The sequence below is a fragment of the Ambystoma mexicanum genome, chromosome 5p, assembly GCF_040938575.1.
Source record: "Ambystoma mexicanum isolate Mex_15411 chromosome 5p, UKY_AmexF1_1, whole genome shotgun sequence".
In the NCBI taxonomy this organism is placed as follows: domain Eukaryota; kingdom Metazoa; phylum Chordata; class Amphibia; order Caudata; family Ambystomatidae; genus Ambystoma; species Ambystoma mexicanum.
The window spans coordinates 9,408,927-9,432,566 of NC_090930.1; the positions used below are offsets into that span (position 1 = coordinate 9,408,927).

Here is a 23,640-nt window from a genome sequence, read left to right on the forward strand (position 1 = left end):
AACCTGTTCATGATGTCTTTCCCCAGTATATTTACTGGTGAGGCACTATAATATAAAAGTGGGACTGACATGTCATAATCTCCTATAGATAAGGGAATGTTATCAGTAAAGGGAACCAACCCTCTAGCCCCAGAGAATCCTTGGGTGTTCATGGCTTCGCCCGACATCTTAAATTTACCTTCCCTTATGCAAGACCGGGTCGCCCCGGTGTCAACAAGGAATGATCATTTTTTGTCACCTATCGTTACCTCTATGCGTGGTTCCTCCGCACTATTAGGTGTTACTGACAGGATGGGACACACCAAGGCCGTCTGTGGGCTGTCCTATTGAGGGTACAACGATTGACCATTTCCTGTGTAAGGGTTGTGTCCCAGGACCGTCACCCTACCCAGTTGTGTTTGTTGTGCTTGGGGTTGTTGTGTTATCGCTACCTGTTGTTGTGGCAGTGAATATGTCTGTGGCTGTTGTTGTGTTATTAGTTGTTGCTGTTCATTTCCCTGTTGCAACGTCTGCTGTTGCTGTATGCCCTGCTGTTCCTGTGTGGGCCTTGGTTGTCCCTGTTCGCTCCATGATGGTGTTCCTGGTCTTACTCTACATGTGCGTGACATGTGCCCTACTAATCCACAACTCCAACACACCGGTGGTTCCCTACTCTGCCATGGAAAGCTTCCTGTGTTGTCCTGGTATACTGGTTGTCCGGTGGGGTAGGAATTTCTAAGTCCTTCCACCTGCTGTTGTGTGTTATATCCGTATCCTCTCCCTCTCATAATTCCTCCTCTTCCCCTGTTGCAATTATAATACCCAGCTCCTGGCATTGAGTATCCTCCTCCCATGTTGGCTGTGTATGGTTGGAGTGGCGGCACCTGTTGTGTTATAGTCTGTGAAGGTGGTATTTGGGAGGGATCTTGTGCAGCCACTACTTGTGTGGGGCTTTGGGTCATTGTTGTAGGAGTAGTTATTAGTGCCCCTTCCATTGTGTATTTAGTAAGTTTTTTCTGTACTAGTTTAGCCTCTTCCGTTTTCCTGTCCTCTTCCTTTTGTTTCATTTTTCCTTGCCATGTCCTGCAATGATGCACTATTGTCAGTTGTATTTCTGGCCATGCTTTTGCTTCCATTCCCACTACTTTCTTCAGTTGTTTCTGAACTCCTTCTGGGAGCCCTTGTACTAGTATATGATAAAATATTGCTGGTGTTTTGTCCCATTGTTCTCTAGTTTCCATGCGCCACTTCTCTTGGATTTCCTGGATATAATCAACAGGATCTTCGTTCTCACGCATCTTGTGTGAGGTAATTGCTCCTATGTCTGATGTGTCTGGGTACTGTACCCTCAGTGCCTGCCATAGTGCATGTCTGCAGTTTGCGAATGGTGCCCCATCGTGCGATGTGTTTGCTATTGTTACCCCAGGGAATCCCGCTCTCTTCCAAATGTCATCCGCTGCATCCCCTAATATCGATATTAGAAGGCCCTTTACATCTCCCACTGCCAGTTTCTGTCCTGCGGTGTGTTTTTCCATTTCATATATCCATTTACCCGCACCTCCACTTAATGATGGGAGCCTGCATTTTATATTTTCTTTGTCTGTATGCTTCCAAGGGACGTACTGTGGTCTAACCCCTCCCCTCTCCAGAAGTGGCATTAAGTTGTGTCTCGTTTTATAAAATCGAGTCCTCACACCCCTCCTCTTCTTCCCTCTCTCCTACATCGTCAATTTCGTCTGTATTTCCCCTGCTCGTAACTATTTCTTCTCCATCTTTTCCCCTTCCTCCATCATTTCCTGTATTTAATGTGGGCGTGTGTATTCGTCCTTCCTGCCTGCGTCTAGGGAGGTCCCTAAGCCGACCTCCATAGGGTGTCAATTCGTTTGTGAAGGGCGCAAGTTTGATTGTACGTGATGAGCGTGAGGTGGTTGAGCATGTAGGGTGGGATGGGAGAGGGTGTGATGGTGACGATGTGTCTTCATGTGTCTGTCTTTCCGCTATCCCTTGCTCTTCCTCCTCACTTCTCTCCAGTTCATCCTTTCTCCTACAGATCCATGGTGAGTCTGTATTGGTCCGGGTGGTATATAGTTTATCTAGACTTTCCCTTTCACTGTTTCTTCCTTCCTTCTCCATTTCTTCTTCTTCCTCACTACAAAAGTCATTCACAAACGGCACCCCCACTCTGTCTTTTTCCCCTTGATTGTTACTGTTTTTAAGTCTATTAGGTCCGGTTCTCCCTTTTCTCCTTTACCAACCGTTCCCCTTTGCGCTGATGTTGTTGCTACTTCTGCGTCTCTATACACATACCCCCTTACTTCATTCTCCCTTTTCCTATCTTCTCTTTCCCCTTCATTTCTCTCCTCCATCTCTCTACCAATTTTCTCCCTTTTCCTTTTTAATTCCTCCATTACTTCGCTACTCAACTTTTCCAATATCCTTTCATCCTCTTTCTTCCTTTCCCATCTCAGCCTCTCCCTTTCTAATATACTCTCTATCACCCTCCCTTCTTCGTATTTCTTAGTCGTTTCTGATAGTAATCTCTTCTTCCACATTGCCATTTCTTTTTCTTTCTCTTCTTCTTCCCTTTTCCTCTCTCGTAGCACTGCTCTTGATACCCTTTCTGCTGCTGCTTTTACCCTTTCAGCTTCTCTCCTTTGCTCCTCAGTTCGTTCCCTTATTTTTTCCAATTCGTTCTTACCTTCTTTCCTTCCCCTCGCTCTCTCTCTTTCCTCCCTCTCGAGCTGTTTGATCTGTTCATTCTGCTCATCCCTTAACTCTGCTAGTCGTTCCTCCAAAATCTCTTCCTTTTGTCGTAACAGCTCTTCCCCTCTCATTCCACTCTCCCTGGTATTATCCTCGTCTATTTTCCTTACTACCTCCTTCTCTTCTCCTGTTAATGAACCTCGTAATTTTAATAGTATCTGCGCAGCTACCCACTCATCATGTCCTATTTCCACAGTTTGCTCTTCTCCAGTCCTCCCCTCCCCTGCTGGCATCTTCCTATGAGCCACATATGGTGGCGGGCTGTATGCCGGGTTCGAGTACCCCTCAGCCGCCCTTAACTGTCCTCTTTCTATTTCTCCTAATTCTCTTAAAGGGTACAACCCCCCTCCCTCTGTTTTCACTACCTTTGCTAGGGGTATATCGTTGCTTTGTTCCTTTTTTATTTCATTTTCTTTTGAGTTATTATTCTTTTCTCCTCCCTCTTGTCCGTTCCCTGTGTTCTTTGGGTCTTCACTCCCCTTTTTCCCATTCTCTCCTTCCTCCTTAATCTCTTTTTCTTCCGGTATTTCCCCCACAGTGAACATTCCATTTGGTCCTGGTCGGGTCCCTTGGAACATCCTCCATAAGTTAAACACCTCCACGTGGTTTGTCAACTTCTTCCCTTTGTATGTATTATGCAGATGGTTTAATAGTGAATGTTGGGTATATGGATCGAAGCTACCATTAGGCGGCCATGGTGTTATCATTTTGTTGTCCGTCCCCTGTGTCCATTCTATGCTATACTTGATCAGTTTCTCCCTATAGGGTGACAGTGTTGTACATATGTGTTGTAGTGGGGTAGTGAGGGTGTTCCCCCACCCTCCCGATCCTGTCCCGTATGACATAGTAGCGCTTCACTTGTTATCCTTCCCCTATTTGGTAGCTGTTATCTTACTAACACTTACAATACACAGCCTTATACCTTTACCTGGCCCCGTAAATTTGGGGACTTGCGATAGTCAGCTAAGGTAAATTATTAAAATATAGTATTTACATTTGCATATTTTCTTCTTTCTTTCTTCCTTTACACAACACCCTTACGGCCCCCTGCGGCCGAGGCGCACGTAGCCCCCTGCGGCTGCGTACCCCTTGTGACGTTCTTATACAGTCGCCCTATTTTCATTTGCTCCTCCTCCTTCTTCTACACTCGCCGTGGCCGGCGTTCTCCGTGCGCAGCCACGTCCCCCGTTTCGCCTTTCCCCGATCAACTCATTACCGTTTATCTCCGTTTCCACTCCCTTACCACAGTTCTCTTCCCCACCACTCTCAGAAAGAAAGATGCCTTGTGCTCGGGATATCCTATGAAAGCCCTACTGGTGACGTCACCGATCTCTTCGAGCTACTGGTAAGTTCTTCATATATTCTTTAAGTCCAAAATACACTTGCAATCTACCCCCGTTAACCTCACAGCTGTCTTCCTGTCACTCCTGGAACAAGGTAATCAATAATATAATCGGACTGCGCACGCTGCGTCGCCTCGCGTGTGATACGCCCCTCGACAGGAGGGCTTAACCAGCCAATTATCTTCCGTATTGGGCAACTAACTAGCTACCGCCTACAGGGAAACGTCATCTACCTATCGAGTTTCTTGCTCGAACAATAGGGATCCTCATCTACTCATTGATCAATAAATGCCAAATCGTAGGAAACCACACACACACCCTTACACATAGTCGCGACCTAGGCCAATCAGTGTCTACGAGCGGCCGCACGTGATGTTTTCTTGCTCCACCCCCCTCTCTCACGTAACGTAGCCGACTGCTCTCGCACTCGTTCGGCTACCATTCATTTCATTGCCAACACTAAATTGTCAAACCTTCGCCGCGCACCTGTGCAACACCTCCCACCTCCCGTTTTTAATTCCTCCCCCCTCCCTCACAATTTCACGTTGCTTGTTGTGCGTGGCATGCTCACCAAGTTCTCTTGATGCGGGGCCGCTCGACTGCGTGCACCCCTCCAAGCGGCTCGCCACCTCCCCTCGTCTGGACCACGTCTGGACACTCGCCAACCACGGGCGGGATACTTCTCAACCGGCTCCCGAAGGCCAATATCCGGATTGCGCTGTCCGGTCTTCTCGCAGTTCCGCGATGGTCCTGTAGTCCTCAGAAGGGGGCAACGGCAGAGGGGGCCGCGCCGCCGGGCCTCCTCGCAACGGGAGTACCTGGAAAAATAAAAATAAAAAAGCAGATCTTAAACAGATCTCAGCAGTGCCTCCAACTTGTCGGGGGGAAATTCTGCCGGGGTCGGCCGGGCCGTCCGTAGACCTCCGGGCAGGGAGGCCCCAACTCCTCCCGTATATCCTAAAAGAGATAGAGTATGAGACACACGCAAGAAGCAAGGTGACTCTGCTGTTTATTAGACAAAACGGCAGGGATGGGTCAAGGATCGTACGCGTCCGTCCTGACACACACACAATCGAGGGGCTCGCAGGCCCTTTTTACCTTAGTATGACGCGCTACTTGCGTCATTTTACAAAGTTTAGCAAAAAACCTATTTCCACTCTGGATTGGTTACTCGAGTGGTAGGGTTAGTATAGCATACATATAGAGAACGGTGTTAGTGGTTGAGGGTTAGTCAGGTGATATACTTGGGCTGTCCCTTCAATTTGATACATGAAAATTGTTACATGAAGACCTCTGAGGATTGGTCAATGTTAATGGCGTCAATGATAAGAGCCCCATGTTCTGATTGGTCCACTCGCGAGCCTCCCAGTCTGGGACTATCGCTGTTCCCAGCTCGCGGTGCACCTGTCATTTGCAACAATGTTTTTACTATGGGTAGGTGTAAACAATGTGAGGATTTATTCATATGTTGGGAGGTCGACTACTCCCACTGCTGCAGATGTCCAATGAGTCCTTTAATTGTATCTGCCTGTGTCTTGAAACGTGGGATTCAGGCGTCTCCTTCCTCCTGGGCTTGGCATCCTGTCAGGTTTGGCTTTGTCACGTGAGGTGGGACCGTGTTTGAGGCAGAATTCAGCACAATTAATATTGTTTTTCCCACTGTGTGCCTGGTTTATCTTGCAGGTGCGACCTTGGCGTCGGCTTGCAGCGTGCGAGATTGCAACATCGTGCCCTTGGCGGTGTGCTTTCGCCGGGCTCATTCTGCAGGGTCAGCAACCGAGCTCTTGCTCATTCAATGTTCATGGAAACTTTTGCTTGCGGCCTACTTGGGCCTGGTGCATAGGTGGAACCGTTTGATGTAGAGCTCTTTAGGTTACGGTATCATATTGCTCTATCCACAGTATCGTGTCTCCGTTATATTCTTCATTATGGTACATGCTTCTTAGAAGAAGCGTGAGCAAGCCTTTTTAGATAAGTTCATTATGCGTCTTGCGTTTCTGCATTTTGAGAGCCTATGTGGAAAATAATAAAGATGCACGTCCGTGGGTATGTCTGTCGCCTATGTCATAGCACTGAGTATGTTCTTCGTGTGGATTGGTGTGGGAATGTCCGGTGTGCATGTGTGCACAGGTGTGCTGACCGTTGGCTAGGTCGTCATGGCATCTCTAACGACGTGTAGGTTTAGTCGAGTTGATCCATGCCGCAGGTGTCGGCATGGGCAGGACGGGCTGCTGGGCAGGTAGGTGGGCACATCCGTATGTTCCTGTACCAGGGTATTTGGTCGTCTGGTAGATAGGCAAACTCCTCTCGTGGCGGGTGTCTAGGCCGTGATCCTCTAGGCCAAGCGCGAGAGGGGAAGGGCGGGAGTCTGTTCTTCCATTCTCCCACTTCACTACTAATGTCCCAGACTTGCTATTGTAAATCACAGGCATTGGTTCTGAGCTTTCATTCTGTTTCCCGTTCCTTCATCAGGTTCCGAGTTCCTCCTGTAGCGAGAGCTGCCCCCCTGGATTCAGACAGTCTCTGAGGAAAGGGGAACCCCACTGCTGCTTTGACTGCATCGCCTGCCCTGTGGGTGAGATTTCAAGTAAGACCGGTGAGTGACCCTCATTGACCTGTTTGAGAACTTAAACTTTACAGGCAGAAATGTGGGACAATAACGAGTTAATGGAAATAACTATGAATGTTGCTCCTCTGCTCTTTAGAGAAAAAACAGAAGGATAAACATTTCCGTCAAAAACAGAAAACCTTTCTTCCTTGCACAATACTGTACCTTCTACTGATTACAGCTTTAACCTCTCTTAGCTTTGGGGTCCCAAACCCCTCTTCTGCAACTCCTTAGCAGGGTCCCTTCGGATACAATAGGGCACTGGCCTGGCAGAGACTTTGCTTTGCTTTAAGTGCTGTTAGATGTAGGGGATCTTTCCATCCTCCGACCACTTGTCATAGGGAGCTGCTCCATGGGTTGTGCCTTTCCCTCTGTGAGATTGCACACGCTTGTGTTGGGAAGGAGAGAGGGTCTTCCCACACCCCTAGGCGATACTGAACGAGAACTAGACACTAATGGAGCACATCCAGAGAGCAGGGGGGTGCACAAATAGGGGAGGGCAATCACCCCAGTGCATGCATTATACGCTATATAGTAGGGGCAGGAGTGAACGCCATCCTGGCAAATGGCAGCCATCTTAGAAGTTACGCCCAAGCGCGGCAAACAGTATGTTGTGCATTAGTATTTGGCCCCTTGCATGAGCACAAATGCCCCGGCCAGGTCTGCGGGACCCACAAACTCCTCCATTGTTCAGAGAGTTACAGGCCCTTGCACCCTGGGAAGATTGCACCCTGCAAGGTCATGAGAAGGGAGCCAAGTGCCTATTGGCAGTACCATCCCATGGAGCAGAGAGCAAGGCCCTCCTACCCCAAGGATCCCCACATGAGAAATACAGCTTTGCCATGCTTTCCTCCCTTGAACCCCGACATGCCATTGCACCATCCAAACCCAAACAGCCGATCATGAAACTGTGACAGCCCTCGATCAATCACTAAGATTAGATGGCAAGGCTATCGTGCCTTCAGAAATGGGTCACATGTTGTGTGCTGCGAGGTGCATGGTAGCATCATAATTATAGCCTTAACCGAAGGTGGAGGCCCTAGGGAGTTGCTGATCTTATCTGGGAGCGAGTGTAGTGTGTGTGAGTTAGTGTGACCTCGGTTCTCCCCCGAGCCCATCCCTGTATCAGCCAGGTGCATTGCTACAATCGTAAGAACAGCAGTGTATGTCAGAGTAGCTAATTCATTGTTAGGTCAGCTCACCACGGATGATGAGCCCAGCAGCACCCACGTGAAAAATCATGTACAGATGAAGATTAACCAATGGCTTGGCATCCCTTATGGAGCAGGTCCTACAGCTATAGGCCTCCATCAGTCTGTATTGTATAAATGTACTAAATATGTTGATGTCACTAGTGACACTGTGCTTATAATGCACCACCCATGCCAACACACCTCAGAAGGTTCCATGGCAGCAGAGTGCTCTGCTGATGCATTCCTATTGTAGAAATACATACTTGTTATCCTTGCAAGAGTGTCTTGGGCCTTTTTCCATAGCGGGCTCTATTTTTCCGGTGTCAGCATACATGGGTGTGCCTTAATTTGGTGACCCCAATGTGATCCCAGTGACCCCCGCACTGACAGAGGCTTTCAGGCCGCTTCTCTGAGAGTGTTGCATCCACCATACGTTACCAGCCCCTAAAAACACATAATTCCCAGAGGTTTGCAGGAGCAGTCTTTGTACAATACCTGCCTGCTCTTCGAAGCGGGGCACGGCTCTGGAGAAAGTGCAGTCCGATGTTGGAACCCCGTGACCTAGTTCGGGTGAACACGCTTGTGTGAGTATGATATGATATGATATGGCATTTGTAATGCGCCTATACACAAGTGTTTCAAGGCGCGACGAGGCAGGGAGGTGGGGAACAAGGGGAAGACAGACAGCGATCCTACTAGGCCAGGTGTCATTACAAATAAGTAGAATAGAAATAAAGTAATAAATAAATAGGGCCAGCTGGTGGCAAGTGCAAGGTAAGTGCAGACAAGTCCTGGGGGGGGGGTGTAGGGATACAGAGACATTCCCGCAGTGCAGGGGTTGCCAGGGAGGCAGTGCAAGTGAAGAATGACTGGGCCCAGTCTGGGCCCAGGACTGAGGTCGGTGAGAGTGGCCCAGTTGCAGAATCAGTGCAGTTTAGGTGAAGAATTTAGCAGGGGAGAGGGAGAGAGAAAGCAGAAGTGAAGAGGAAGGTTTTGAGGTGCTTCCGGAACCGGAGATGGTTCTCCTCAAGTTTCAGGGAGGCAGGAAGGCTGTTCCAGAGGGAGGCCCCTGCCGCGGAGAGAGATCTACCCCCAGCTCGTTGCTTCGAGAAGCGGCTGACCCTGAGGGAGTTGGAGACGGATGAGCGTAGGGCTCGGGAAGGAAGATATTTAGGAAGAGAGAGTTGAAGGTATTTAGGCCCCAGGCCCAGAAGGCCTTGTGGACAATGCAGAGGGTTTTGAACTTAATCCTCGCAGCCACTGGGAGCCAGTGTAGAGATTTCAGTCCTGGAGAGATACGGTCCCTGGGCTTGAGGCCAAGGACAAGTCTCGCAGTTCTGTTCTGGATGAGTTGCAGAGGGCGGAGAGTGGAGGCAGGCAGATTAAGATAGAGGCTGTTACAGTAGTCCAGCTTCGAGAGAACCAGGGCTCGGGAGACAGTGAGCTTCTGGGGGAAGGAGAGGAAGGGAAGAATACCTCTGAGGAGGTGCAGCTGGTAATGTGACTTCTTAGAGACGTCAGATATATGAGGAGAGAAGGAGAGTGTGGAGTCGAAGATGACCCCGAGGTTTTTTGCCTTGCAGGTAGGAGCAGGAAGAGGGCCAAGAGAGGCCGGCCAGAGAGCTGCAGGGAAGGAGGGAGTGGGTGTGCCGATGGGGAGGATCTCATTCTTACTAGCATTAAGGCAGAGGTCATTGGCAGCACACCTTTCCTGGATAGCAGACAGACAGTCAGAGATGAGGGAGGGAGAGGAGGAGGCCGAGGGTAGCCTGAAAATGAGCTGGGTATCGTCCGCATAGCACTGAAAGTTGGGGCAGAGGGCGGCGATGCGGTGGGCAAGGAGTGCCAGATACTGGTTGAACAGCCAGGGAGAGAGATTAGATCCCTGGGGAACGCCACAGGTGGAGAAAAAGATGTCAGAGAGGAAGGACCCAAGTTGGACCTGGGAGGGTCGATTGGAAAGGAAAGAGGTCAGCCACGCCAGAGCCTGACCAGTGATACCCAGGGTATCACGGAGACGGTTGAGCAGGATGGCATGGTTGACAGTGTCAAAGGCAGAAGAGAGATCGAGCAGAATGAGAACACACGGAGTGTTGGAGTCGAGGTTCAAGAGCAGGTCCTCACGGATGTTCAGGAGAGCAGTTTCCGTGCTTCTGGCCACTCTGAAGCCAGATTGATGGTCATGGAGACTATCAACAGCTTCAGCATGGAGGTTAAGCTGGGAGATGGCCAGTTTCTCCAGGAGCTTGCCCAGGAAGGGAGTGATGGAGATTGGGCGATAGTTAGCCGGACAGGAGGGGTCGGCAGAGGATTTCTTAAGGAGAGGGTGCACAAGGGAGTCCTTGAGGGAGGATGGGAAGACTCCAGAGGCGAAGGAGTGGTTGCAAAAGTCAGCAAGGGCAGGAGCCAGGGAGTTGATGTGGTCCTTGATAGTTTTGGAGGAACAGGGGTGAATCTGTTTAGACGAGACTTTCATAGATCGGACGTGTCTGGAAACCTCGTCAGCAGAAAAAAGGGGAAAGGCAGAGAAGGAGGGAGGAGGTGTGGCTGTAGAAGGGCCAGAGGAAGAGCAGGGAAGAGAGGGGGGAGGTGATAGAAGGAGAGTGAGGACAGGATGTCCTGAGTTTTAGAGATGAAGTGGGAGGCCAGTGCAGTGCAGAGGGCCTGGGAGGGGACAGGAGAGGTAGAGACTGCAGCAGGGTTGGCAAGCTCCTTGCAGATTTTAAAGAGTTCAGCCGAGTTGTTAGATGCCGCAGAGATGCGGGCTTGGATAAGGGCTCTCTTCTTGGTGAGAACAGAGAGACGGTATTGCCTTTGGAGCAGGCGGCAGGCCAGTTTGTCAGAGGATGAACATGAAGCACGCCATTTCCTCTCTGCCACCCTGCACTTGCGTTTTAGGGTGACGAGATCCGAATCATACCAGGAGTTACATTTGGCTTTGGGCTTCAGGCGGATTTTCATGACAGGGGCAAGGATATCAAGAGTATCAGATATAGCAGAGCGGAGCAAGGAGAGGGCTGTGTCAGGGTGGGAGTCAGCCGAAGGGGGAGGGGGGGCGAGAAGGTGGCAGCGAAAGCCGCAACTGACACGCGCTTCATGGGTCGGATGACCGAGAAGGTGGGTGGCAATGATGAGGGTGGCTTTGCCTGTGGGGTAGGGAGGGTGAGGTGGGAGGATAGGAGAAAGTGATCACTCCAGGAGAGAGGAGTGGAGAGAGGGACAGAGAGGGGAAGGTCAGAAGAGATCAGAGCATCAAGAGTGTGCCCTGCAGAATGAGTAGGCCCAGATGGGAGAATAGAGAGTGAGAGAGAGTCGCAGAGGTCACGAAAGAGTCCAGTGGGGGGACAGGAGGCATCTAGGTGGATGTTGAAGTCCCCAAGAAAGAGGAGTTGAGTGGTAGAGGACAGGAGTGAGGAGGAGAGGTCAGCCCACTCAGAGAGGAAGGAGGAAATTTGACCAGGTGGCCGATAGATAGTAGCCACGGTAAGGGAATGGCTAGGAGAGAGAGAGAGTCGGCAGACAAGACATTCAAAAGAGGAGTAGGTCTGCGTAGGAGTGACAGTGGCAGGAATCCACTCAGGGAAGATAAGGGCAACACCCCCCCTGCACGGTTGGTCCTGGGCACAGAGAGGATCTTGTAACCATCAGGTAGGAGTGTGTCAAAGCTCATGACAGAGCTGGCTGTGAACCATGTCTCAGTGAGACCGAGGACGTCAAGGTCCAGTTCCTCAAGAAGGCGACAGATATCGGAGGAATGCTTGATGGCAGAGCGAGAGTTAAGAGTGGCAAAGTGGAGAAGGTTGCCATCCTTGAAGGACTTCCGGGGAGGGGTACAGATCAGAGGTACGCCCTGCGGAGGTGTAGAAGAGGGAGGTGAAGAAGGAGCATGAGAGGGGGCAGGGAGGGAGGGTAGAGGCAAGGTAGATGAGGACAGAGGAGGGGGGACAGCAGGAGAGGAAAGGAAGTTGATGAGGCGTGGGAAGCGTCTATCAAAGAGGTGAAGGTTGGCCTGGTGGCCTTGGACCAAGACGGTCCCATTTGCGTAGACATTAATGATTGCCTTAGAGGAGCGAAAGGGGGCCAAGAGGACATCCCAACGGGTGCCACCATTAATGGGAGAAGAGGAAAAAGGAGAGAGCACAGAGACCATATGAAGGGTCCATAGGTCAGGTGAAGGCACGAAAAAGAGGATGTCAGTGAGAGTTTCCTTAGAGCAGGCACTAGTGTAGGTGTCAGCGATAGGGAGGCCTGGGTTGGAGACCAGGATGTCCTTTTTAAACTTTTTCCTACCAGATTTAGTGAGGAGAGCAGGATAGTCAATGGAGAAGCAGTTAGAGAAGATAGGCGAGATAGAGAGCACCATGGAGTGGGAGGGTGGGGTAAGACAGATGATGCGAGAGCCCACAGACAGGAAGGAACGGCAAGACAGGTTACCACATTTCAGAACAACAACAGTATTGTGTTTTAGGAACACAGTGGAGAGGCCACCTAAGTGTGAGAATCCTGCGAGGAGAGAAAAACCCTAGTTACCACAACTGTGGAACACAGTGAGGTGAAGACACCGTGCGAATGCAGTGGCCAGGCATGGGTGGGGGTGGGCAGGAAGAAGGTGGAGAAGGCGAAATTTACTTGCGCCTTGCGTCCCCTGCGGACACCTGCAGACACACAGGGAGCCGCAACTGCAGGAGTCGCCCTTGGCCTTGGGGCCCTTAGCCGCAGGGGGCTGCCGGGCAGAGGGCTGCCCAGGAGCAGGGTGGTAATAGAAGAGGGAGGAGAGGAAGGGGAGGGGGGTGTGGGCGGGCAGGGAGGCGGGAGGGAGAGGAGGACCAGGAAGTGGGAGGGGAGGGGAGAGCAGGCACAACAACGCGCTCGGAGCGCAAATGTAAAATTCTTTTTTTTTTTTTTAAAAAACACAGGAAATCACTCACAGAGGCCCGCTAGGGCCAGGCAGGGCTTCCTGGCCTGCAGTTCCCTCTTGGCTACCGGCGACCGCTCTCCAACGCTCAGCTCAACAAAGAAGCGAGCAGGGGGAGCGGGCGTCGAGTAGCCCAGAAGGGAGGCAGCCAGACAGCCAATCAGAGGGGGGGAGGCGGGCAGGGAGGCGGGAGGGAGAGGAGGACCAGGAAGTGGGAGGGGAGGGGAGAGCAGGCACAACAACGCGCTCGGAGCGCAAATGTAAAATTCTTTTTTTTTTATTTTTTTTTAGACGAGACTTTCATAGATCGGACTTGTCTGGAAACCTCGTCAGCAGAAAAAAGGGGAAAGGCAGAGAAGGGACACCAAGTAGGGTAAGGGTATTTGGGGAAGAGTGTGGGTGGTGAGCAAGTGGAGAATGAGGTCGGTAGTGTAGTGTGAGTGTGTTTTTGTGTTTTTAATATTATTGGATGTTTATGGAGTATATTACGGAAAAGGAAACAGGAGTGTAGGGAGCCTCCCTGACTGAGGGGAGATGGTGATACCACTTTTCTTATGTTATGGAAGAAAAAGGAAATAAATAGGAGCCCTGCATAATTAGTGGGCTCGGGAATAGTAGTGGTTGTTATTTTAGCTTGTTATTTTAGCTCATTGTTGTGTTTTTATCATGCAGGGTGGGGGCCCAAGGAGCGGCATTGTGTACATAACAGTGTGCTTTGGGTGCGTGAAGTGTGAGAGTGTATGTGTGTGAGGGGGAGGGGAAGTATCGAGGACAGACAAAGAGGATGGAACGATAAATTGATGTTTTAGGTGTGATTTTTGCAATGTGCGCAGCATGTGATTAAAAGCGTAGGGATGCCTCACCGCGCATATATCGCTGCAATGGGAGGGGAGAACACTCTAGAGTACATGTACAGGGTTTTTCCCCTGTACAGGGACAGAATTGAGAGGTATCACAAACAGTGGGCAACAGAGACAAAAAGGGGGATGCCCCTGTAGAGAAGCAGCTGTATATGTCTGCAGGACCCACGACATCCCCTGTGTTGGAGACATGAGACTGTGCCTTGCCTGACACCAGCTATCGCGCCAATACCGCAGCAAGTATTTGGAAGGAGATACCCATTGAGACAACCCTATTGAATGTAGCTACAAAGTGATGACAACCTACAGGAGGCACTCTCTGAAGGAATCTGAGAAACGGATAAGCACATGAGTTGATGACGTCATAAGCAAGTGTGCACAACGTCCTGAGATACTGAATTAAGACAATGCATGGATCCTAGAGGACAAATGACAAAGTAAAAGATCGAGTAAACTAATCAACGTGGAAAAGAAGAAGAGTACACGTTAACAAAGTGCTGCAGAAGACAGAAGTTCAATAAATGTATAAATGCTGAAACGCAAGGTAGATCAAGTCATCATAGAGGCTAGCTATGAGTAGTAAAAAGAATGCAGGTGAAGCAGCCATTGTACAGAAACTGGACATTGGAATTATGAAATAAATAAGCCAGAAACTATGAAGGGAGAATGGAAACCTGTGTCGCAGCAGAATTGCACGCTCATGGAGACGCATGGCGAGGCTGTCTGGCCTGAAGTCAAGATCTTAGAAATCGAGCTCAGCTATCTATTCTGAAGAACACAAAGAATGCCAAGTTGTAATTCATTTAGAGCATTTAAAAACTGCAAAATGGACCAGACCGTGGTCTCCTGTCATGTGAGCCTAGGATGGAAATAGAGCTTGAACCTGGAGTTCCAGACACGGTAGCGAGTGCCCTCACTCCTCTGAATTCCCAAAGATGACAAAACATTACAAGGCCAAGTACAAAGACAATTCCATGGCAGAATGTATGGGTGATGAGAGACACTGGGCTAATTGGGTGGTGAGATAGCTTCATCTCCCTGCACCTAGGTCTGGGCTTACATGCTGCTAAATGAACGGTATGTTCCAGACAGGGCACAAGCATTCCAACCAATTGTATTAGTCCATATAACTTAAGACCTTATAACTTGTAAGTCCAATGAGAAACTGTGTATCTAATGTTTCTAAAATTGCATGTTTTAAGAAGTAGGCATAAGTTGTCCACCTGATAACCGGCAGCCAATAACAATCCTAGCTCCTATATGATTGTATATCTAGATGTTTCCCTTAACCAATCCCGACCCTTGATAGGATTTTCACTATTGCCGCGTAGTATGAGGTCACTCGGATGCATAATGGAGTATAAGAATTGTATTTTTTGTGGTGATCATTGAGAGACTGAGTGTACGTCCGTTGATGTTCGTTGTAACCTTCCTGTTTTAGATAATTGGTAATAAAACAGTAACTTGCCATCTTGTTGATTTTGTCCAGTTATTTGGACTCTAGTGTTATTCCACCCATTATGCATGTTCCAAAGTGCCATAAGCTCACGTGGTAGCAGTGCGGATGGTTTCAGATCTAAACTAGTTTGACTTCAGAGTTTCTGACATTTTGGCATCCTCCACCATTAGCTGTAAGATTGTAGTTTCCTGTGGAGAGCGGCCGATAGAAATAAACTTCCAAGAAGAATCTACATGGTGGGCAGGTCCCTCTTTGACGAAATCCCTGCTCTGTTCCCACGGAAGCTCTGCGGACAGAAGGGAAAGTGGTCGGATTGGAGGAGGAGAAGGTACCGAAGGCCTCAAGTTGATTAACGGATGTAAGTAGACTAAGGGAAATGGCAATATAAAGGGGTGGGATTGTGATATTTTTGGGTAACTGGAAAGTTTGCGTAGATAAGGGAATGCCTAAGTAATCCTATTTCAAGTTAAGTTGAAGAAGACATTTCAAATTCCAATCGGAATATTAAGAGAGAGAATATTCACAGTCAGGACTGTGAAAGGTACCATCTTAAACCCCGTACAGGGTAATAAAATTGGAGGCGAGGAGGAGAATACCTCTAATAGTTATTAATGTATTTTGTGTTAGTGTTTTAAGTATTTGTTGCGTGAAGTCTCGAGAGGTAATAAGCTGTAAAGGTTGGAAGTCACGTTGTTTTGATCTAAGGTGTAGTAAACGATTGGCGCAAATCAGAATATAGATACATTGTTGAAACAAAACAGGATTGAGCAGCGATTGATGATTTGCTCACATTTGTTGTTTTGAGATTAAAAGTGGTGAGCAAAAAACCTAGAGATAGAGATTGTATAAAGGATCTGGTGAGTATCGACAGTCAGTTGTGTCTTGTCATTACAGAGGACACTCCTCTCATGCACCTTTGTAAAACACTACCAAGACATGCGGCCAAACTCAAACAGTACAGTCTAGAATGTGTGAAGGGTACAGCTGATAAAATCTTCATCCCATGGCCACAAGGGGATCATTGTCAAAAGCAGTATTACAACACATGACTACATGTGTGCACGCTGCGTACACAGAAAAGAAATTAGAGAAAAGACTGTCAGTTTTAGAAATTTGGAAAATGTACTAAGAGGAGAAGACGATCCGCCACCAGAGGAGTGGATGCTTAATCAGCAAAAGGGGGAGGGCATTGAGCTCTCAGCTCCTCTTACTTTTCCCGTAATTAAGATCACAGATACACACGAGAAAGGAATGTATCCTTTAAAGGAATTGAAAGCAGTGGCAGGGTATAGTGACCCAACATATGAACCCCCCACTTACAGTAGTGATGACAGTCCAGAAGAGAGCAAAAGAAAGGGAGATGCCTATAAGTTCATATGAAGGAAGACAGAGATTGAATATATCGACAGACATAGACTGAGAAATCAAGAGATGGCAGGGAGAAAAGGATAGGGCTGATGAGGTAATGCACGTACAGAATGAATGGATGGGAGGACAGATATTACTCAAGTTATATGAGAAAAACATAGACGAGGTTTGGCAGAGAGAAGATAAAGACAAGCAAGAAAAGGATAGGGAACGCTAAAAGAGATTGAGGGAGGATGAGCAAGGAAGAAAAAGCAGAGATCAACGGGAACATATATATATATATATATATAGAGAGAGAGAGACGAATCAGAAAAAGACAAACAAAACAGGCAGAGGAACAAATGAAGTACAACACTAGAAAGAAAGAGAAATAGAGAGAAAGAGAGAGGAAGAAGTACAAAATGTGAAGGAAAAAAGATTACAGAGAAGGAGAGAAGAAAAAGAAGAAGAACAAAGACAGCAAATGAGAAGGGAAGAATGAAGGCAGGGGAAAAGAGAGGGCAAGAAGGGATGCAAGAAAGCAAAGGGAAGTGGATGAAGAGATAAAACCGAAAAGAAGGTAGTGAGGTCTTGATGGCAGTCTTATTCTTAAAGAATGAATACGACTATGCGATGAAATACAGGGGCAATGAGATAAAATAAGTGAAGTTCTCCATATGAGAGAAAAAAGTCAATTAACATCTAAAGTAGCAGAGGAAGAGGAAAGATATGATGCAGAAAGCATTGGAAAAATGATTGATAAGCTATATCAGCAAATAAGGCAGAACAGCGAGTATGGGATCAGAGGGCCCGGTAGCTGATCCCGATACCTAAACCACGGGATGAGGAGGAAAATATGCTTAGTGATGAATGCCGAGCGTTGTCTTTGAGCAGATTAAATTTAGATAGAGAAGAGAAGGAGGATAGTCACACTTATCGGGGTCTAGCAATGTTAGATGAGGAAAGAGAGTCAGGTCGAGAGACAGAGGAAGAGGGTACTACGTGCGTCACCCTGGGAAGTGAACAGATGGATAAAGAGGTAAGATAGTTGGATCTGGAACACCCTAAGGAAAGGACACCAGATCTTATACCATATGCTGATCTTCTCTGAAGACGATTCAGTAATGAGAGAAGAGAGTCTCCACCTTGATATGATATGATATGATGTGGCATTTATAACGCGCCTATACACAAGTGTTTCAAGGAGCGACGCAGCAAGGGAGGGGGAACACAGGGAGGACAGACAACGATCCTACTAGGCCAGGTAATATTCAAACCGCACAAGTAGATGGGAAGGTGAAAAGTGCTTTCTGGGGGGAAGTACAGTGCATTACATGGAAAAGAAAATACAATAAGTAAAGGTATCGGGCAGCAAGTGGCAAGTGCAAAGGTAAGTGCGGAATCAGGTGTCAATTGCTGGTAATCGGACTGTAGGGATACAGAAACAGGCTCCAAGTCCAGGGGTTGCCAGGCAGGCAGTGCAGGTAATTATGACTGGCACGGGAGGGATCTGGGCCCAAGATCAGAGGGCCAGGTAGCCAGAGCTGTTCAACATTCAGCTAGGATGTCAGCAGGGGAGAGGAGGAGAGAAAGCCAAAGCAAAGAGAAAGGTTTTGAGGTGCTTCCAGAACTGGAGATGGTTCTCCTCAAGTTTCAGAGAGGCAGGGAGGCTGTTCCAGAGGGAGGTCCCAGCCGAAGAAAGAGATCTACCACCAACTCATTGCTTGGAGAAGCGACTGACACTGAGGGAGTTGGAGGCGGATAAGCAAAGAGTTCAAGAAGGAAGATATTTGGGAAGAGAGAGTTGAAGGCATTGGTGCCCCAGGCCCCAGAAGGCTTTGTGGACAATGCAGAGGGTTTTGGACTTAATCCTTGCAGCCACTGGGAGCCAGTGCAGAGATTTCAGTCCTGGAGAGATACATTCCCTAGGCTTGAGGCCAAGGGCACGTCTCGCAGTCCTGTTCTGGATGAGTTGCAGAGGGCAGAGAGTAGAGGCAGGCAGATTTAGAAAGAGGTCTTTGCAATAGTCCAGCCTAGAGAGAACCAGAGCTCTGGACACAGTGAGCTTCTGGGGGAAAGAGAGGAAAGGAAGAATACCTCTGAGGAGGTGCAGCTGGTAGTGTGACTTCTTAGAGACGTCAGAGATGTGTGGAGCGAAGGAGAGAGTGGAGTCGAAGATGACCCCAAGGTTTTTTGCCTCACAGGTAGGGGCAGGAAGAGGGCCAAGAGAGGCCGGCCAGAGAGCAACAGGAAAGATGGGAGTGGGTGTGCCGAAGAGGAGAATCTCAGTCTTACTGGCATTAAGGCAGAGGTCGTTGGCGGCACACCACTCCTGGATGGCACACCTTATGTGAGTAGGCTAAGGTTGTTACCAGCACAACGACGAATAGGGACAATAGTAGTGCAGTAACCCCCCTTTCATCAACTGACAGGCCTTAACCACGCCCTAACCGGATGTCCCGCCCCTTGGGGTGTCCATGGCAACGCATGTCCCGCTTTAGCGGATGTCCCTGTGCTGTAGTGACGTCATGTGTTGTGTTGAGGGGCGTGGTGGTGTAGGAAAGGGCGTTTCCCGGGGGTGATGTTGTGGGTGATGTAATATTTTGGGCGCTAGGCGTGGTCTAGCAGGTGTGGTGACATCACGGGTGTGTCCCTGAAGTTTCCCCTAAGGCCTAATCCAATAGTGACGTCATGCGTTGTGTTGAGGGGCGTGGTGGTGTAGGAAAGGGTGTTTCCCGGTGGTGATGTCGTGCATGAGGTAATATTTTGGGGGCTAGGCGTGTCCCAGCAGGGATGGTGACATCACGGGCGTGTCCCTGCTTTTTTTGTAAGGCCTAACCTAACAGTGATGTCATGGCTTGTGTTTAGGGCGTGGTGGTGTAGGAAAGGGTGTTTCCCGGTGGTGATGTCGTGCATGAGGTAATATTTTGGGGGCTAGGCGTGGTCCAGCAGGGATGGTGACATCACGGGCGTTTCCCTGATTATTTTTGTAAGGCCTAACCCAATAGTGATGTCATGGCTTGTGTTTAGGGCATGGGGGTGTAGATAAGGGCGTTTCCCGGTGGTGATGTCGTGGATGAGGTAATATTTTGGGGGCTAGGCGTGTCCCAGCAGGGATGGTGACATCACGGGCGTGTCCCTGAAGTTTTTTCTAAGGCCTAACCTAACAGTGATGTCATGGCTTGTGTTTAGGGCGTGGTGGTGTAGGAAAGGGTGTTTCCCGGTGGTGATGTCGTGCATGAGGTAATATTTTGGGGGCTAGGCGTGGTCCAGCAGGGATGATGACATCCCTCTGGGGTCAAGGTCCAGGGTTTTGATGAGATGATGTAGGTATGAAGTTGTGATGTCAGGGGGGCAGGCCGGGGGGCGTTGTGGGGGTGATGTAGTTGTGGGTCCTCCCCTAGGGGTGGAGTATGGTGTATATATACAGAAGGAGCTCTGGAGAGAGGTAGACGGCGCTCTTGGAGTCTGACTGTACTATTTGCATAACGCTTAGAATACCCCTGAATCATGAAGTGTTACAGCTACTACTCTAAGAATATAGGAGGGGAAGACGTCAGCAACACCGCTGAAAAGGCTGATAGTCCTAGAAGTCCGACAACAATAATTCCTGTAGCTGATGAGGAATCGCAAGGTCCCACTTATAGTGGAATGGCGTATGAGGATGAGTTGAGCCAGGGCATTTTTTTAATGAATCTGGGTGATATGACACCTCCTGATTCTTATCCATTTAAAGATGCTGATGGTGTAGAGGCTGGTATAATGGATGCAGACTATACAGAGGCCGATCTGAAGGCTATGGACGAAACTATGAAGACTTCTGAAGAGCCTTTGTATGCGGATCTGGGGGTTTTGGACGAGCCGTTTCCAGAGGTAGCCATGACCCCGGAGTTGGAAACAAGCGCTGATGAAGATAGGCTGTTTATGGAGACAGCAGATGCTGTGGAGGCCGGTTTGTCTATGGATGCAGCTGTTGCTATGGAGGCGGAGGCGGAGGGACCTGTTCTCTGTAAATTGGTATGTAGGAAAAGGGGTGTGTGTGTGTGTGTGTGTGTGTGAACTATGAGTTAAATTTTTTTTTTTTTTTTAAAAATATATATATATATATGTATTGAAGAGTTACATTTCTTTCTTTTTTGAATTGCAGAAAACGGCAGATAAAGTTGACGGTACTAAAAGTCAGCGGTCTTCATTTAATACCGTCAATTTTTACTGTGTGTGCTGTTCAAAAATGATCGAAAGTCCAGCAACACAAGCCCGCAATATGTGTAAGAAGTGTGTTTGTTTAAAGCGCTTTGAAAGTTCTGATGAAGAAGAAGAGGAAGCTATGACTTTTTTGGAAACCTCAACTGTTCAGGCTTTTGCGGCCTGTGTAGTGAAAGTGTGTTTGAAGCGTGATTATTACCGCTGGTGTTATGGACATAAAAGCGATGACCCGCAACAGGATGCTCATGACTGTTTACTTCTGAATTATCACGCTAGAGCAATACGTCGGATATGTTTTCTGTTGAATTCATATAAAGGTTTTCAGCTGCTTAAAGCTGTATATAAAGGCATGGGCATGCGTGTACATGCTAGTATGGAGAGTGTTCTATCTAAAACATGGATAGAAATATACCATTGCCGCAATCCCGAGAAAAAATTGAGATCTTTACACATGGCTGGTCCTGTGCGATTTAGAAACAGGGTAGCCCGTTTAATGGATAAAGATTTTTGTGACGTATTGACTTTTGGGAATGCCCTGAAGCCTTGTGTAGCACGCCGTAGACTGTTTTAAAGAGAGAGGAGAAATAAACAGAGTTTTGTTTCTTATATGTGTATATTTGTTTCTAGGATAAGATTTCTGAAGGGCCAGCAAGGCGTGTGGATCGTAAACTGAAACCGGGCCGTGTATGTGTGGAAAAACTGTTATACGCTATGCTGAAAGAGCGGATATCGGAAATTGCCCCAGATACCCTGAAATATCTACATATACCTACCCCCCGACCAGAGCCAATTTGTAAAAGTTTGATGTGTATAGGTAACATATGTACCAACACATGGCTCCCGGTATTGGATGAATACTGGCATTTGTACAAATATGATGTGGGTTCTTTATATTTCCACCTTAGAGAGGTGTTACATCAGCTGTTGGAGCAATTGTATGAACATTACTTTAGCATTAAAGGATACGTTTTACAGGACCGCGAATTGTATGAACTTTTAAATGCCTCAAGTGTTTTATGTATACAGAGTTATATGCGGGGGGAACAGGGAGTTTTGTATAATGCTATTTATAAGGCTGCAGAAAAAATATCAAAAAGGGTCACGTTGTGCCAGACGCTATATGTATAAGAGTTGTAATAAAATCATCTTTCACCCATTATGCCTTTGTTTATTTTTTGAAGTGTTTCAGCGGTGAACATCTCTTATTGAAGCATGCATGAAAGCTATTATGATGAAAGCGGTGTTGGCAGTTATGGGGGTGTTGATGCTCTTTATAAAAAATTACAACATGACAAGAATCCTATCTCAAGCGGAGCTGTTAAGGAATGGTTATCTGGTGAAGAGGCATATAGTCTTCATAAAAATGCTAGAAAACGTTTTAACAGAAGAAGAACAGTGGTTTCCCAAATAGACGAACAATGGCAGTGTGATATTGTGGATATGCGGACCTATGGGAAGCAGAACGACGGGGCGCAGTACATATTGACGGTTATTGATATTTAATCAAAATATGCCTTTGCCGAAGTCTTGAAGGATAAGACTGGATCAAGAGTGACGGCAGCTTTTAAACATGTTTTTAGCAAAGGCCGGGTGCCTGTAAAATTACAAACGGATGCTGGTAAGGAGTTTTTAAATAGACCCTTCCAAAATCTTTTAAAACAACATAACGTGTATCATTTTGTAACGTATAACGAAGTTAAGACGGCTGTTGTTGAGCGCTTTAATAGAACCTTAAAATGTAAGATTTGGCGATATTTTACAGCAAAGAATACACATCGTTATGTGGACGTATTACGTTTCATAGAGGCGTACAACCATAGCTATCATCGCTCTATAAAAATGACTCCAAATTCTGTAACGTCTGAAAATTCTCTAACTGTTTGGAAAAACTTGTACGCTGACATGGTAAAGAAGAAGGTCAAGAAACCATCCTTTCGCGTGGGGGACCATGTCCGAGTTTCTAAGCTTAAAGGTGTCTTTACAAAGGGGTATCAGCAATCATTTACGGATGAAATATTTGTAGTGACCAAAGTAACTGTGAAAGAGGGGGTTTACATCTATCAACTGATTGATTATGATGGTGATGGTGTGAGCGGTAATTTTTATACCGAAGAGTTACAGAAGGTCGCCAGTGAGCCCCAACGCTTTTATAGGGTTGAGAAAATTCTTCAGAGTAAAGGTAAAGGAAATAAAAAACAAAGTCTGGTAAAATGGACAGGGTGGCCTGAGAAATTTAACAGTTGGGTTAGCGCTTCATCTCTAAAGGATCTACAAAGCAAAGGCGCTCCCTGAGAAGATGGAAAGCAGTGGATTTTATATCACCTTACCCAGTAACGCTTCTCACGATACATTCCCAAACAATGAAATATCAAATTATTGTGTTAAAATGGCTAAACCCGTTGATTTACAAGGATTGTGGGAAGCGAGTCTAATGGAGATTCAATACCCCCATACCTGGGACACTGTGTCTAGAAGAGAGGCCAAATTTACCATCAAACGTGAAGGTCCTATCGAACTGTTACACGCCGGTTTTCCTCATGGATTTTACAGCAGTATACAAGTTTTGTTAAAGGCTATCAATAAAAGTCTCGCAAACATTGAACGCTATTCTGATATACAATTGTTTCTGGATAAGGTGCAGAGAAAAGTATTTCTAAAATCGACGGATCTTACCACCGAGTTTATATGTACTGGGAAACTTTTTCGTGTTTTGGGAACCGTTCAACATGTAAAAAGTACTAAAGATTTGGACAAAACACGTGCTGATATTGATGGGGGATTTTACAGTCTTATGATCTACAGTGATATAGTAGAATATCAAAGGGTCGGTGACTCGTACGCCCCGCTAATGAGAACAGCCCAGGTGAAAGGTGAAAATAATGGCATTGTTAATATACAATATATTAAACCTGATTATATACCGGTTTCTAAGAGTCATTTTGACATCATCAATATACAGATAAGGGA

General features: G+C 47.5%; 1 protein-coding gene across 1 annotated transcript in view; it reads left to right on the plus strand.

Moving 5' to 3' along the window:
• LOC138480449 (vomeronasal type-2 receptor 26-like) overlaps positions 1-23,640 on the plus strand; it is a 103,958-nt gene that overhangs the window by 11,070 nt on the left and 69,248 nt on the right. Inside the window, exon 2 of the mRNA XM_069612234.1 lies at positions 6,558-6,681. Within this exon, the coding sequence (XP_069468335.1) occupies positions 6,558-6,681 (124 nt within the window). The remainder of the gene's footprint in view (positions 1-6,557; positions 6,682-23,640) is intronic.